The sequence below is a fragment of the Lygodium microphyllum genome, chromosome 17, assembly GCF_053477565.2.
Source record: "Lygodium microphyllum isolate KBCC chromosome 17, Lygodium_microphyllum_v1.1.10, whole genome shotgun sequence".
In the NCBI taxonomy this organism is placed as follows: domain Eukaryota; kingdom Viridiplantae; phylum Streptophyta; class Polypodiopsida; order Schizaeales; family Lygodiaceae; genus Lygodium; species Lygodium microphyllum.
In genome coordinates this window covers 79,943,098-79,959,453 of record NC_141151.1, presented here as the reverse complement: position 1 = coordinate 79,959,453, position 16,356 = coordinate 79,943,098, and the positions used below count along the sequence as shown (strand labels likewise).

At 40.9% G+C, this 16,356-nt stretch overlaps 1 protein-coding gene across 4 annotated transcripts in view; it reads left to right on the top strand.

Annotated features, from left to right (window-relative positions):
• The window catches only part of LOC148022081 (mechanosensitive ion channel protein 1, mitochondrial-like), a 166,153-nt gene that overhangs the window by 88,604 nt on the left and 61,193 nt on the right, over positions 1–16,356 (top strand). For all 4 annotated transcript variants that reach the window (XR_015694455.1, XR_015694456.1, XR_015694457.1 and 1 more), the window contains exon 6: positions 11,590–11,710. Coding sequence is in view for 1 of the 4 variants with exons in the window: in XM_087697698.1 (XP_087553824.1) it covers positions 11,590–11,710 (121 nt within the window). In the remaining 3 variants the exon portion in view is untranslated. The remainder of the gene's footprint in view (positions 1–11,589; positions 11,711–16,356) is intronic.

The window sequence follows — 16,356 nt, the reverse complement described above, 5'->3', positions numbered from 1 at the left end:
ATCAAACTTTTGAACATTTTCTTGTACATAGTAATATCAATAATCTCAGCTCTAGTGTTTACATCCAATTTGGTATTCTGATTCAAAGGAGTATCAAGTGGTTTACACTCCGTCGTGCCATACTTATTCAGCATTTTCAATGTGTACTGACTTTGCGTTAGCCAAAGTCCATTGGTTGAATTTACCAATTCAATGCCCAAAAAATACTTCAGCTCACCTAAATCTTTCATGTCAAGCTTTGATTTCAGCATAGTCATCACAATTTGTATTCCAATGTTATCATCACCTGTAATAATGCGATGGTCCACATAGATGACTAGCACAACCACACCGTAGTGAACAACACTCCGAAGGGGGAGATGGAGTGATCTAGTAGAATTCTGGCCAGGTGTGCTGAGGTGTGCTGGTATTTTACTCCCCTTTTGGAGCCAATGGAGGCATTAGATTGGCAATCTAAGCAGCATAGACGAAGGTATTATTTTATACACGTTTTTGTCTATTAGAGTTATATCTTCTCATAATGTTGAAAGAAACTGACATGATTCATCTCTGTTAGTATTCTTCTACATTTTCTAATTCTTTTTGGGAGCATTCTTCTACGTCTTCAATTTCTTCGAACCCCTTCTCTTCTGTCTACTCCTCTTTCTGAATCTACCTTCACCTTGCTATCTCTTACCCTTGTGGTGGACTCTCAATAACGCACTGACACCGTGTTAGGGGAAGTTTATGCTATCATTAGAGGTGAATTCCGAAAGATATTTGGGTTGATATCTTCAGCCATATACAAAGAATTAGCTACAGCATTGTTCTTTTACTTTATTTCTTACTCTATAGAAGATATCTTATCAAAATATGCAAGTATTATGTGCCCCTATGGCAGGGCAATGTTTGTAGATCATTCATAGATGCTTTGAGTTGAATAAACAGGAGCTTTTTATCTTATTTCTTGGCTATGGTAACTTATCCTTATCAAAAACTCAATTTGAAGCTCTCTTGAAGCAAGTCTCTTTGCCCTATAAGCCTTGTAATTGACTCATAAGCTTTTGTCCCTAATAGTCTACATTGAATGTAGTCATGGAAAGTTGATTCATGCTATGGCTTTCTTTAGCTTGTAGACATAATTAGGAAATTGCGGGTGTACATACCCCTCACGCTGATCCATCAATATATCCTCTTCTAGGTCACCATTCAAGAATGCATTCTTTACATCCATCAGCTGTAATTTCCAGCCCTTTGCTGTGGCCAATGCAACAGGGCTGAAAGTTTCTTCATAATCTAAACCATGTTGCTGAGCATATCCTTTGGTGACCAACCTAGCCTTGTATCTCTCTATGCTACTATGAGACTTGCATTTTACTTTATATACCCATTTACAGCCTATAGTCTTCTTGCCTTTAAGCAATGGAACAAGCTCCCAAGTCCGAATTTCAGCCGATATAGCCATGTCTTCATCCATAGCACATGTCATGAAGTGGATTGTGGGACAAGTGGATAAACACTTGGAAGCTTGAACGACAAACAAGTGTCTTGTTACTTTGTCTCTTTTTTATGGCTTTCCTCTGAATGGTCCTTAAATTTGAGGAGGGCCCTAAACTCTTAGGAGCCTTGGATTGGCTTGGCAAAGCTAATTTTGAAAAAGAGGGATGATGTCTGAAAAGTAGTGGGTTTGTGTTTTGACAGTTCTTACTAAATTTTTTTGTTTCTTGACACTTTTCAACCAAAGAAGGAAACCCATAAAGAAGAGGCGAGTGTCTTGAGTCTTATCACTTGAGCTTCCAAGTGTCCTTGCCCACTTGTTCCATTTCATGACATGTGGTTGGAGACTTGTCTTGTGCCACTTCACTTTCTGTCTTTGCACTTGAGCCTTTCTTTCCTATGACAAGAGTCCTCTTTCTCTCATTGTTTATCAAGTTTTCTTGTTGTAATCTATCCTATACAAGCTAGAGATAGCCTTGAAGTTACTCACAACCATCTCCACTTTCATGATCCACCACTTCATCATTAAATCTCTCAATTTCTCTCTTCCCTCAACAACAAACTTGTAAATTTATTCCCTTCACTTTTGGATCATGAAAAAAGCCATGCCAATGTACTACTCAGAGATGATGAAGAGGTTGATTTTTCCTCTTGCCCTACTCTTAACCTATAAAGAAATTAGTTGTTTTTGGCTATATAAATATAAATATAAATATATATGTATGTATGTATGTATGTATGTATGTATGCATGTATCGGGAGGGTGAGAAATACTTTTCACTCTCTGGTTGATTATAAGTGAGTCATCCCTAAGGGATTTGGATTGAGCAGAAATACATTCCTTGGGGAGGGAGGGAGGGGGTTGCATACTTGATTCTCAACTTATGTCATCTCTTTTGTGTGTCCACGGTTGTAATTTATTTTTGAATAATTGTCATATTTAGCCTCAAGTGTTTGTTCTTTCCATTTACTTGAAATGTTTAGGCATGAAATTATGAATATTTGGTTGCCAAGCATGCTATGTTTTGTGGTGCACTTAGAGTGGTATGTGAGCTTTGGCTCAATCTTCACCACAACTTTAGTAGTGCTTAAATTTATAAGTAGGCTGGTTTTCAGCCCTTGCAATAATTTATTAAGCATACTTTTCTCAAAACTTCAATGAAGAGTTGAGTGCTATGCTTCAGACCATTTAAAGCCTTACAGAGGATAATCAACATATCTGTGAGCAACTTCTGAAACTAGTAAGACTTGAGGACTATAAAGAATCCAACGAAACTTTCTCAAACTAGAAAGAGTTGAGAAACCTAAAGAATCCAAGGAAAAAATCCGTTTTGCTTCTAAGAGACAAAGCCATAGCAATGAAAGGAGCTTTTCAAGAAGCCATCTACTTCCAAGGGGTGAAGTGGAATATATGAAAGGACCCATTCTACTTTTAGACAAGAAAGACATTGCATTGAAGCCTTCCAAGAGGTAAAGTGGAAAATATGAAAGGATCCATTCTACTTTTAGCCAAGAAAGAGATTGCATCGAAGCCCATTCTCTTATTCAAAGTTGACTAGTGTCTTTGTTGATTGATCCTCATCAAGTGATGAAGAGTCACACTCTACTCATAGAAGAAGATCTCATCATTGATGAGGGAGTTGGCGTTCTCCATCCTCACCTCAATCTTCATCCCTAGCAACCACTTCATTGTCTTCAACCTCGAGGTCTAGGCATGTATGAAAGCATAAGAAGAAGAAGACCATCAACAAAGGTGTGGGCATTCTCCACCCTCGTCTCCATCTTCATCCTCATCAACTGCTACTTCGTCTTTAAGTTGAGGTCCAAGCATGGATAGAGGCATTAGAAGATGAAGACCAATTCACTGTATCACCTTGAAAGATCAAACTCAGTTTGTATGATGTTTTGTATAATCCTGATCTTCTTCTCACATTTTTTTGTTAATTCCAAGTATTGTATGTGTTAAGCTAAAAAAGGTACCTTTTAGTTTAAACCTTAATTAGCTCTTTTTAAACAGCCCCAAAACTCAAAATCACAAAGCTTTTGTTTCCCATAAGCAAGCACCCAAACTTTGGTTGGACCCACATCTCTAAATAGAAAGGCTGCGCAACCATTCAGCTCATCCTTGTTTTGCATATTGGACACTCCATCAGCTGATGCCCTCTTCCATTGCTGTCCACACCCCTCCTTTGGCAGATATCACAGTTCATGGTGCAGCCAGCTTGCCGCCAGCCCCTGGGGATCTGTCCCACCTTGCTTCAGTCTGTGTTTGCTGGTGGATTATCAGTCTACAGCCATCTCCAAGAATTCAGCAGGTTGGAGGTGTTGCGTTTTCACTTCAGCAAACAATTGGAGCTGTCCCAGTTTGTGTTTTCAGCTTTATGCAGGCTGCCATGCTGCCTTTTCCCAGATTCAGCCTGTCCGGACTTCACTATTTTCATTTATAGTAGTTGATCACTTCCTGAGACTGCTTGCATCATTTCAGGATTCATCTTTGCCCCAATCCACACCGAGACACGGACATTCAAGATCATTGTATTCACTTTAGCATAGTGTGTTTTATCATTCATTTACATTCTCTTTGAGTTACTGTTCACCTTTGAGTTCTACTATTTATCATTGTATTATTGTTGTACATTTAGTGTTGATATTCTTTGTTCGAGTATTTCTTAGCAGTATGGTTGTGACAATATAAAGCCAAGAAAAAGATTAAGCTTCCAGCTTGAAATTTAATCAGCTTAGCCCATACTTTGTGGACTAGGTTGGAGTTTAATCATGTTGCCTCAAAGTCATGGAGGTCCTTTGGTTGCATGATACAATGAGAATCTCTTCCTATCCATTTCAAAAGAGATGTAAAGATGGAATAGGATCAAAAGGAGACATTTGATGACTATACAAAGAGGTTTTGGGAGCTACTTTTAAAGGTCTAACACTTCAAGAAAATTAGTACCTCCAAGAAGCTAGGGAAGTTCCAAGGAGGTTCATGTTATCATTGTTCTAGTCTTAGAGAACTCATTGACCACATGGAGATATAAGAAACATAGAATAATGGTAACCTATCATTCCAAAAGAATGATAAGAAGAGATGAGCTAATCAAGAGTATCTTTTAGCACCCAAAAAGGACAAAAACAACAACAAAACAGCCATTCAATAAAAAAAAGATGAAGCCCTTGCACCTGGTAATAACATGATAGAGGCCTTGGCGGATAGAAGAGGCAAATGCATTGATATTATCAGAGGAAGAGAGTAGGCACTTGGGAGGATTTTGTGTAACCAATCTTTCTTTCGAGGAAAGGTGGTAATGACTTGATTTATAGTAATTATAGCAACAATAAAAATCATATAAACTGAAAATTCAACATTACCACTTAATCTTGGACAATGGATAGCCTTCTTAATCCATTTTCCAGCATTACTAAATTAAATTTGAGAATGGTAATTTTGAAAATTAATTGAAAAATTAATTTAAACATTATTTCTTACTCAGAAAAATAATATGACTAGCCAATAATTAAATTGGCTAGGTGAATTTAGCACTCTGTTTTTTCCAAGAGAAGAAATTTCTAATAATAACACCTTGGTGAAAAGCGTGGAGTAAAATACAAAGTACAAGGATCTGTGTGAAGAGTAACTAAGTACACCACAAATACAATGGTTATGTGAACAACCAATCTGGTGGGTTGTACTCATCGCCACATGCTGGGCCTCTATCTATGACCCATCATGACCCATGCTATATCCCCCCAAGTTGCCACCATGGTCTTTGCTGTGCTGTGAAATATCATCTTGAGGGCTTTCCTTCAAACCTCATGGGCTCTATGGTAGTCCCATAGGCAATGTCTATGTCCCCATTGGTGCGTTGCATCTCATGCATGCTATTGAGTCCCTGCCATATCCAAGCCATGTGCCAAATGCTAGGCCTTTGTGAGCTATAAGCCATAGAAAGAGAGGTATCTTCCTAGGCTCGAAGCTGTCATGTAGCCTTCTCCAAAAGTTACATAGAAACTCATTTGTGATTCCCTCTTTGTGCAAATGGGGGTTGGCTACTAGTTGTGCTTTGATCTTGCTCATCTGTATTCTCCTTCCTAGCTTGGTAATATAGCTAAAGAAGGCTACGTCGCAGGATCTATCAAGGAATGGATCCCTCCATCTTCATTCTCTTGGGTTCCACTCTAATCTTAGTAGAGATCTCCTTTGGTTAGCCCAATACCTCCATCCCTCTCTCGGATAGGTGGTTGGGTTTTTGCCAATGTGATGTGTCACTTCCTCTCTAAGTGAGCCATTACTCAGATCCTTTGTTTGGAGCTTTGAATGAAAGCTATCTAGTCAATGTACTCTCACTAGAGATGGCCATCCTCCTCAATCATAAAAGCAAGTGTCCTCTCTCTCTTAGTTGCAAGGAGTACTAGAAGAATGTCATCTCTAAAGAAGAGATCGATCCAAGTCTAAGAGGTACCTGTATCTGTTTATCAATCTGGTGGAACTCTCTCTGTCACAGCCTCAATCATAACTCTAGCTCCCCTGAGACCTTGCAGTCTGTGTCTCTGAGCCTCCAATGGTAACTCCAAGAATGCAAAACCAATCTGTCACTAATACAACATGTAAAGAGAATCTCCCTCATGATAGGTATGTCCTCTATCCAAGAGTGTGACTGGTGTCTAATCTCAAAAAGTGATTGAAGAGAATTTCCATAAGGCATCGTAGTTAAAATAATATCAGACACTGTCGCTCAACCATGCTAATGCCAACCATAAGGCATCGTAGTTGAAGTAATATTGGCCACTATTGCTCAACCATGCTAATGCCAACCACTCGCTGAAAATTTCCAGCAAGGATAACTACAATATTAGACTCATAAAGAATCCAAAACTTCTATTAGAAACTCATAGAATGCATACCTTATTAGCATACATCAACTGTTCCAGCCAAACAACCATAGCAAAGTTGAAAGTAAGCATAAACCATGGTTGAACTATTAATGGCATTCATAAAACATATTGCTATTGAGAAAATGAGCTGAATACCATTGACAACTCATGATCATCCACTAAAAAATAGAAACTGATAATCAATCTTTGATGATCATACAATGATGCAAATGTATAGCTTTAGAGATGTAGATGAAAAGCTTTATCATATGCATATCAATTACAGTGACTAGTACACTGAATAGTGACCTCATGGCAGACATACTATTAGCACAGTACCTTGAGACTTGGATTCATGTTGAATACATTCAAGATCCACTATATGTTAGAGTTGTCTATCACTCGAGAAGCAGAAGTGCTACCTCTCCTTTGAGCATTAGGCAATGCTTTGGACCCTTGCGTTTCTAAACGTGATTGAGCCTGATCCAAAGTCGGTTCTAAATTGAAAAGCATCAAGGTAAAGTTGTAACAATTGAGAGTGGTCAACCAAGTCACTCTCGTCCATTCAATAATTCTAAATTTCACCAAGTATCTTCTGGAAACTTTACCTTTGATCTTTTTGCATGCATCAAAATTTGCCCAGGTATCTATATCTCGTCCAACTGCTTGACCTCTAGCTGAATTTCAGCAGACACATTCTCTTGCACATCACCATGAAAAGGTCTCAATAAGCTTAGATGAAAGGCTTTATGTATCCACTAGTGAAGGATATTTTAGCCTATAAGCAACATCATTGATATTCTCCAATACTCAGAAGGGCTCACAATATCTCATGCTTAGCTTTGGATACAATGTCTCTGCCTTTCGTCTTTTTCAGCCTTGCCTTTTTAAACATAGCAATACATAATCACCCTATGCAAATTGCAAAGCACGTCTATGGCGATCAACTACCCTCTTTTTCTTCTCAAATCTCTGAAGTGCATGCTTAACTTTTTCATAGGCTGCATGCATGTTCTACTCATAATGATCAAATTCAAAATTCTTTCCCTTTATCTCTAAGATAGGAGGCACTTTCTTTCCACCCTTCACAATCTCAAATGGAGTCTTGCTAGTGGAACTATACATTGTATTGCTATATGTAAACTCTAGCAAAGGCAAGTACGGCTTCCATTGTGTCTTATACTAAGATACATAGCATCTCAAGAGATCTAGCACTATGGAGTTTCCCTCTTTGGATTGAACATGGATTTGTGGATGGATGGACAAATAAAATTTCAGTGTAGTATTCATTTTTCAAAAAGTCCCTTTCAAAAGAAAACTAGTCATTTGAGGGTCTCAATCACTAATGGTTGACTCTAGCATGCCATGATACTTGAATACATATTGCATAAATAAGCGTGGCATATGATTAGCCTTGATCTTCTTCCTCATCAGAAGGAAATGGGCCTATTTACTAAACCTGTAAATAACAGTCCATATCCCATCATTCCCTGTAGGTGTCCTATGAAGCTCAAAGTTAAAAGTCCATAGCAATGCTTTTTCGAGACCTATCAGAAATAGGCAAGAGCTGTAATAAATGTGGCATCTTTTGCCTATGATACTTCACTTTCTGACGTATGATGCATACCTTGACAAATTGCTCTATATCGTGTCTCAAAGTAGACAAATAAAAGAAGTGCTCCATTGCCTTAACTATGGTATCTATGCCTCTATGCCTTGTAGGAGGAGGAGCATGAATCTCAGTCATTACCTTAGACCTAAACTGCTTCGTGAGACACAGTTGTCCATGCATCATTAGAAAAATATATTTAAGCACAAAGTGCTTATGCCTCTGGCCATTGCAGAGTGGACATATACATTTGCAAAATCTGAATTAGTAGCATACTAATCTTTCATAGCATCCAACTCATTGTGATATACGATATTGATGGTCTGAAATTTGGGGCTTACGAGACATTGCATCAGCCACAATATTATTTTTTCCATTTATGTGCACAATCTTAAAGTGAAACATAGATAAGAAATTTGCCTATCTCATGTGCTTCTCGGGAAACTTCATTTGTGTCAAAAAGTAGCGCAATGTTTGAGGGTCTGTTTGCATTGCAAAATCAACCCCGAAGAGATGGTGTTTCCATGTTGAAAGTGCATGAATTATAACAAGCGTTTCTTTCTCATAAACTTGGAAATTCCTCTTTGCATAGTGGAGAACACGACTCTCATATGCCACTACTTGGCCATCTTGCATTAGAACAACCCTTGGCAATTTTTTATTTTGTAATGGAATATGCTAAACATTTGGAGGAAGAAATTCCATTGCTGCAGATTGATGTGGAAAAAGCTTTTTATATTGTGCATTGGGACCTTATTTCTCAAACAACTTCAAAATTGGACTTTGGACCAAAATTGCAAAATGTCATATATTTGCTCTATCAGAATAACAATGCTTCTGCATTCTTGTTCTGAATTAATAGAATCTTTGAGTTTAGGCAAATCAGTGAGGCAAGGATGCCTTTTGAGCTCCATGCTTTATGCAATTGTTAATATCCTCAGCTTTGATATCTTGATTATCTCCCGGCGTTTGATCAAATCCATGAGCTTTATCTTTTGGATGGCACAACTTTTGAATCTTAGGCATATGATGATGATTCCTTCTTTCTCCCTAGAAATTATCAAAAGGATCTTGCTTGTGTAATGAGAGCACTGGAGACCTTTGAATTGGCTTTTCAGATGCAGGTGTTGTTTCTAGACATTTCGCTTGTCCTATGGACTGGAATGTTGCACTGAATTGAATGTTGGGTTGGGTTTTGGATAAATTGAGGGTCAAATATGATAAGTAGAAGTTGTCAACTCGGCCATTTCATGTTTGATTTGAGAATTAGACAATCTATCATCTAGGCATATCTCTTATTTTTCCTTTTGCTGCCTATGTGGACCAAGGATGAAATTATTGCATTTATGTCTAGGCAATGGAGTGTTTTTGGAAAACTAAGAGATGTAAGAAATGTGTCTAACTGTTGGTAATGGGAAAAGTTTGCTCTTCAAAACTGGATGGTGGATTGGTGTTGACCTTCATTTCATGTTTTGGCACATGAATTGGATTACTACAGAAATTTGTTAAGGGATGACAACCTTGGATCAAAATATTGGCTGTCTTGGACATGAATTGTTGTAGGAACGCCTTGGTAACTGTATCATTCATACAGAGGATAGGATTTTGGGACAAGTTTTGAGGTCCCATGCATGTGTACCCTGTTAGCACAAGCACCCAAATCTCTAGGTCTCGCATTAATAGGAAACAAGTGTGCCCTGACCGGCATTGTCGGGCCTAAAACATTCGTGAGTCTAACTCACCAAAGCAATCATTCCTTGCATGTCTTTTCTTCTAATTATGAGACCCTTATCTAACCCTTTATTTGTTTGATGTGTTGCAGGCAATGTCTACGTTAAGTAAAACACATAATATGAATCTCATACATGTGCACAAGCATGTATTTCATAGATGATATTGGAGACTAAATGTGGATTTGATGTGTGCCTCACACATTTGCACATGCGAATATGTGTTCATGTGCAAGTGTGATTGTGCAGTTTTAGGGGCAGCACTTTGTCATATCAAGTAGAATGGTAGAATGTAATTCCTTATGTGTGGTGGGTTTGCAGTGATATAAAGTCTTTGTTTCTCTTTTGGTGTGTTGCTCTGTTGGTTGTTTGAGAACCAAGAAAGGCTCATTGTCTGGTAGTGAGAGCATTTCTAGTGTGGGTGGTGTTTTGACTCCTTTGAATAAACTTATGATTTGTCTTCAAACTGAAATAATGTATGCTTTGAGTCATTACTATGGGCCTCTTTGGAATTTGATTTAGAATATGATCGGGCCTTTTCAGCCAAAATATGGGGAGATTACAGTATATGAGATTTCATACATGGGAACATTCTATTGTCTTTCTAATGTAACAAATGAAAAGAGTGCATATTATCCTACAACTTCAGCCTTGGATGAGAGAAGATGCTTTCCTTGAGCATCATATTCATTCTCTTGCTAAACGGCATTGAAGCATGTCTAAATTTTGGGCCAACAAACTGCCACTTAAGGAGCAGATCTTTTTATGGAGTTGTGCTTGGTATTGGTCCCCTGGGGATTAGGCTTACCATTAGAAGGGTTGCTCCTGTCACTTGTCATAAATGTGGTGCTTCAAATAAGACCTCTCCACTCATTCGTTGCTACCCTTGTTTACAGGAGGTTAGTCATTGGGTGTCTTCCTTCTTTCAAACTCCATTTTCTATCTTTTGGATTTCACAAGCTATTTTGGCTTTTTAGACCTTTTCCGAACAAATCGAAGCCTCATGTCACTTTCCTTTCCTACATGTGGTTTGAGACTTCTAGAAAATCTGGAAAGCATGCAAGTTGGCTACCTTAGCTACTGTTTTTGGTGATCCTACTGACTCAAGAAGATATCTGCATCAAACTCTTTATGATGCTCCACAGAGGTGGGAGAGATTGCATGATGACTCCGAGTGGAAGAGGGGGAGATACTTTCATGCAGACATGCTACTTTGGTATCTTCTTCCACTCATAGTCACATATGGTTTTACATTACGACCCACTTGTTTGGTTGATTCACCTAGTCATCATGTTCATGATGTGCTTTAGTTGTCCTTACAAGGCATTTATCATACTTTTTATTTCACTTCAGTGATGGGCCTCAATATGTTCTCATGAGTACTTTTGAGCTTTTTTCGCTGCACTCACTCAGAGTGTTCATCCATTTTGTTCATTGATAATTAAAATAAGACTTTTCTTCTAAAAAATGTGTGTGTGATGTGTGTGTGGATATGTAGATATGAATATAAGAGGGCCATATAGTTTTATACGTGTACACACATACACAGGCAAGCATATCCTGACTCACTCGTTTACATTGAGAAAGAAACCAAAAATGAGTTTCTTTCTCAATGTAAATAGGCTTACTTTATTTCATACTATGAGAAAGAAACCAAAAGTGAGTTTCTTTCTCAATGTAAATAGGCTTACTTTATTTCATACTATAGATTCTTCTGTACTTGGATTTTTCTAAATTGGTAAATCTTATGATTTAACATATACATATTCTTACGCTTTTATGCATGGCATATAATAAGTGAAATATACAAGGTGGTTTGGTTGTTTTTATTGCAAATTTGTGTAAAGTGTCGTGGGATTGTATGTACTAATTGGCTTTTAATGTGGGGGTGTGTATTTTGTGCAGCCACGCTATATTGCTTTTGACAAAGTGGTGTCATTATTGGTGTATTACATAGCAGGAACTTGTGTAGGGGAAGTTTCAGGATTTGCCTTGCGCTCTGTACTTGCGATTGGTGGTGTTTCTGGTATGTATAACTTGATCGAATAACTAGATACAATAATTGTTTTTGATTGAATGTTAAGAGTGTTGTGAAAAAATACTTGTGGTTGTTTTGAAAATTAGTATTTGGTAACAAATTTCATGAGAGAATGCCTTCACATGAGGAATTTGGTAATCTACACCTTAGATGAGTCCTAGTTAGGCCTAGTGAGTCCTAGGGTTGTCTAGGAACCCTTACAACCTGAGAGTAGAGAAATTAAGTAGAAAGAAGAATCTTAAAGGTAAAATATTGACCCATAATGTGCAAAAGGTTGCCTAGCATTATGGCATTTATCACGTGTCTCTTTGCAAGGGCATTGATAGGAAATTGAAGAAATGTTGGATTTGATCCACTCTTTACTCCTTGATTTCCTGGATGATCCATTTTTGCTTCCATTGCTTATAAGGCTAGTGAATCTCATTCAACAATTCCAATTGAGATTGTATTAGCAAGTCAAGCTGGAAGCTTTGACTGAAAATTTGCAAGATGCTTCATGCTAGTCTTATAAATTCTTTCGGGAATTCCATGCCTCTCTTGCTTGAGAGAATATGGTTAGACCTCAGCATGTAGAGGGTTAGATGGTTACAGATCTGCACTCCCTTATGTATATGGGTAGAAGTTACTTTTTGGACCTTCTTGGTTCTACATCTCCTTCTACTGAGCACATTGCCCAGACCGGGTCAGCTCACGCCTTGGTTAGGGATTGGGTGTGTGAGATGGAGAGAAGATCGAAGCTCAGCCCAGAGTGCAGTAGACAGTGTGGAGAGTGAAGCACGACACCCAATGCAATAGATTGAAGGAGTATAAACTGAAAGTACCAAGTAGAACCCTTAAACCTTAGGGTTGTAGGGGGGTGTTCACACCCCAACACGATAAGTGCTCGGAAGTGTGTGACATAAGCACATACGAAATAAGACAATAAGTCTGGGGGGAAAAACCTCTCGCACAGAGAGCAAAAAGTGCCCCAGTGTCCTACTGATCACCAACACTCCTATCAGCAAGGTTGTCGGACGTGTCAACTCGTTCGACCCGTCCTGTCCCGTCCTCTGCGTCCGGTCCTGTCCGGACCTGTTCGGTCGTTTCCTGCGAGCCATCCGACTGTGCTCTGTCACCCGTTCGACTGTGCCCCGCCGTCACCCGTCCGGTCCACCGTCCGTTCCCTGCGGCCTGTCCGACTGCGCCCTGTCACCAGTGACCGTTACACCTGGGCCTTGCGGCCAGTAAAGTTGTAAACGATCACTTTTTTGACCATTTTCAGGTGGCCAGGGCCCAAGCCCGTTTTTCTTTTCATTCTTATCTTTCTTTTCTTTTTTCTTTCTTACGTTTCTTTTCTTTTTTTTTTTCCGTAAAAGGTAATTGTATTAATTACGAAAAAATACAAGATTACTTGATTACAAGATACATGATGACACTAAGCCATCATGTGAAGAGGTTCTCTCTCTCTCTCTCTCTCTCTCTTTCTCTGATTACAAGAGACACAAGGGCCCTAGGCCAACGTGTGGGAAATCCCCGTAGTAATGCACTAAAAAGGTTACACCAATCATGGCGACGACCCAGCGGCAATTGCCATATGCCAAGGATGCAAATCCTCCCGAGGGAGCAAGTCGGAGTGTCGGATGAGATCTAGTTGCCAATGCAAGAGCCCTTTAAGCTTGGCAATATGTCTTGGTACATTAGAGGCCAAATCAAAGAGAAAAGCATTGCGCGTGGTCCAAATGTGCTAGCATCCCCAGTATCTGAAAAAGTGAAATAAGATCTTCATATGCAACTGTGGCGGTGTGGGATACTTCGGGCGCACAAAAACCCAGTCGAAAGGAGTTAGGGAGGACCCCACCACAGCGCGCCAAATTTGCGACAAGAGTGACCAGATATTCTTGCCGAGCAAGAAAACGATGTCGGGCCGATTCCGCCGTAGTGGTACAGAAGAAACAATTGCCATTCGAGATTCGACGCTTGGCAAGGGCCGAGGCAAGAGGAAGACCACCAATCATTACCCGCCAAAGAAAGACCTTGCATTTGAAAGGTGCCTTATTCAGCCAGCTCTCCATCAGCGTTGTCTGCCACCAGGACAGCGATTTCCGCAGTCCCCAAACAGTATTAGCTTTCTCACCCAGCCATTGGTGATCTTGAATGAGAAGATGATACACCTGATTAGTAGAGGCCTTTTCCAGACTCAACCAGCCTGCAAGGTCCCAGTCCTGCCAAGGGCGATCCACAGCCAGGGCAGGAAAGGGTTGCCTACCCTGAAGCTCCGACGAAAGCTTTCCCCATAAATCACGGTAGCCGCGCGGGATCTTGAAAAGTCTCCTAGCAGTCCGAAACGATACGAGGACATTGCGAGTGGCAAGGGTAGCATCCGCAACCGACGTCACACCTAAATGGGCCATGCGGTTAAATCTCGGTCTGAGCTGGTGTTTATCTTCCCATGAAAGTAATCTCGATACTGCCAACAATTCCAGCTGAAAGGAGTTAGTCTGCAAGCGGTCCCCTACTGGGTGCCAACGGGCCTTTTGGAGCACCACTTTCCAAGAGCCGACCAAGTGCAGTAACAAAGAGGAAGAGGGACTGGAAAATCGAGAGTCAGCATTAAGGACATGCCACCAGGAGGCCCGAAGCCGTGTGTTACCATGGCGAAGGCCGCTGTCCTCAAGAAAATAACGGGCTATGATGGTCCACGGGTGATGATCCACACACACATGGCACGAAAAAGGGACCAACGGAGAGCTAGCATATGAGTTTCTGCATCCAAAATAGCTCCACCACCCATGCGCTTAGGGGTACATGTATGTGACCATGAAATCCACGAAATGCCTGCCTGCAGTGAATCCTTCTTCGATAGCATGAAACGAATGGGATGAGTGAGAGCCTTCAAAGTAGTAGGCGTCCATGGCAACAATGGCAGGAAATACGTTAGCATTGGTAGCATAATTGTCTGAGCCACTTTGAGGCGGACATGGAATGGCCACGCTTGCGACTTCCAATACATAAACTTCGCCGCCAGTTTTTGTGAAATCCACTCCAGCAGGTCCTTTGGCCGTACGTCCACCCCCAATGGGTATCCAAGATGCCTGACAATGGAGCCACGGGAAACCACCTAGCCTTGCCAGCCTAATGACTGTAAATCAGGCTCCGTGCAACTGAGAATGGCTGACTTAAAGGCATTGATGCGAAGACCAGAGGCCTGACTAAAGAGCGTCCAAACATCTAATGCCTTTCGAATATTGTCCCTGTCCGCCTGCAAAATCATAAAGGTGTCATCAGCCAAAGATTGGCTAATGAAGTGCTGGCCCAAAGGAAGAGACAACCTTGCCAGCTGAGCAGAAGCCGCCATGGAGGATAACATTGAAAGGACCGGGTGAGTCGCCAGGGCAAAGAAGAGAGGACTCAAAGGACAACCCTGTCTGACCGAGCGTGCAAGGACAAATGGCGCTGTAACCCCACCATTGAGCATAACTCTGGAGGAAGCCGCAGCACTAATGGTGTAGATCAATCGGGACATCCGGGTACCAAAGCCCATAGCAGACATGAGATCTGCAATGAAAGACCAGTCCACATAATCAAACGCCTTTTCCAAGTCCAATTGAATCAATACCACTTCCTGACCGGAGTGCCGCGCATAGTCAATAGCCATTTGCACATTTAAGATATTATGCAGAATGTTGCGGCCCTTAATGAAACCATATTGGAGAGGATGCACAATAGCTGGAAGGTGCTTGTGAAGGCGATTCGCCAGCACTTTGGAGTAGATTTTATACATCGAGCCCATCAAAGAGATTGGTCTCCAGTGTTGCAGCTTTGACGGCAAAGGGACCTTTGGAATCAGTTTGATAAGGCCTTCTTTCCATGAGGGCATGACCCCTGTTTCCCAAACCTGCTGAAACATGACCACCAATGGCTTCACCAACTGCGTGGCCGAGTTCTGAAAGAATTCATTAGTGAGACCATCCCAGCCAGGACTTTTATCCTTAGGCAGGTGCAACAAAACATCCATAACCTCCTCCTCGCAAATATCCACCTCCAAAGTGGCTTGCATATCAAATGGAACCTGCTGGCGGACCAGATGATAGAAGACCGAGCGGGCATGCGTAACCTGGCTAGAAGGCGAGGGAGAAGAACCAAGAAGTTCCATAAAATAATTTCTGCACATATTGACAATGGTCGGCGGATCAGTGACCATGCGACCTTCCGAATCCTGGAGTCTGGTCATATTTTCGCGAGCCGGAGACGCATGCAAGGCGTGAAAGAACTTATGAGACTGGCAGGCACTATCTTGCAATGTGTCAGTCAAGTTATGCAGCTTGGCCTGCTGATAAGATTTCAACTGAAACACTTGAATAAGATGGGCCAAACGCCTCTCCAGTGACAGCAGAAAATCATCATCTGGGGAATCCAGGAGCAAGGAACGGACCAAAGCCAGTAAGTCCTCTGCTGCATGTCGACGTCGGTGACAAAGCGAGGCATGGTGGATCCCATACTGCCGAGCAACCCGCTGCACATTAGAGAGCAGCCGTGCAAATGAAGGCAAGCCCTCAGAGGTGAAGTCCAATAAGAACCTCTCAATCAATTGCTGCATATAGCCCTGAAAATTTGAATGCTTCAAATAAGAGGAGTTGAAACGTAAAGGGAGCCTA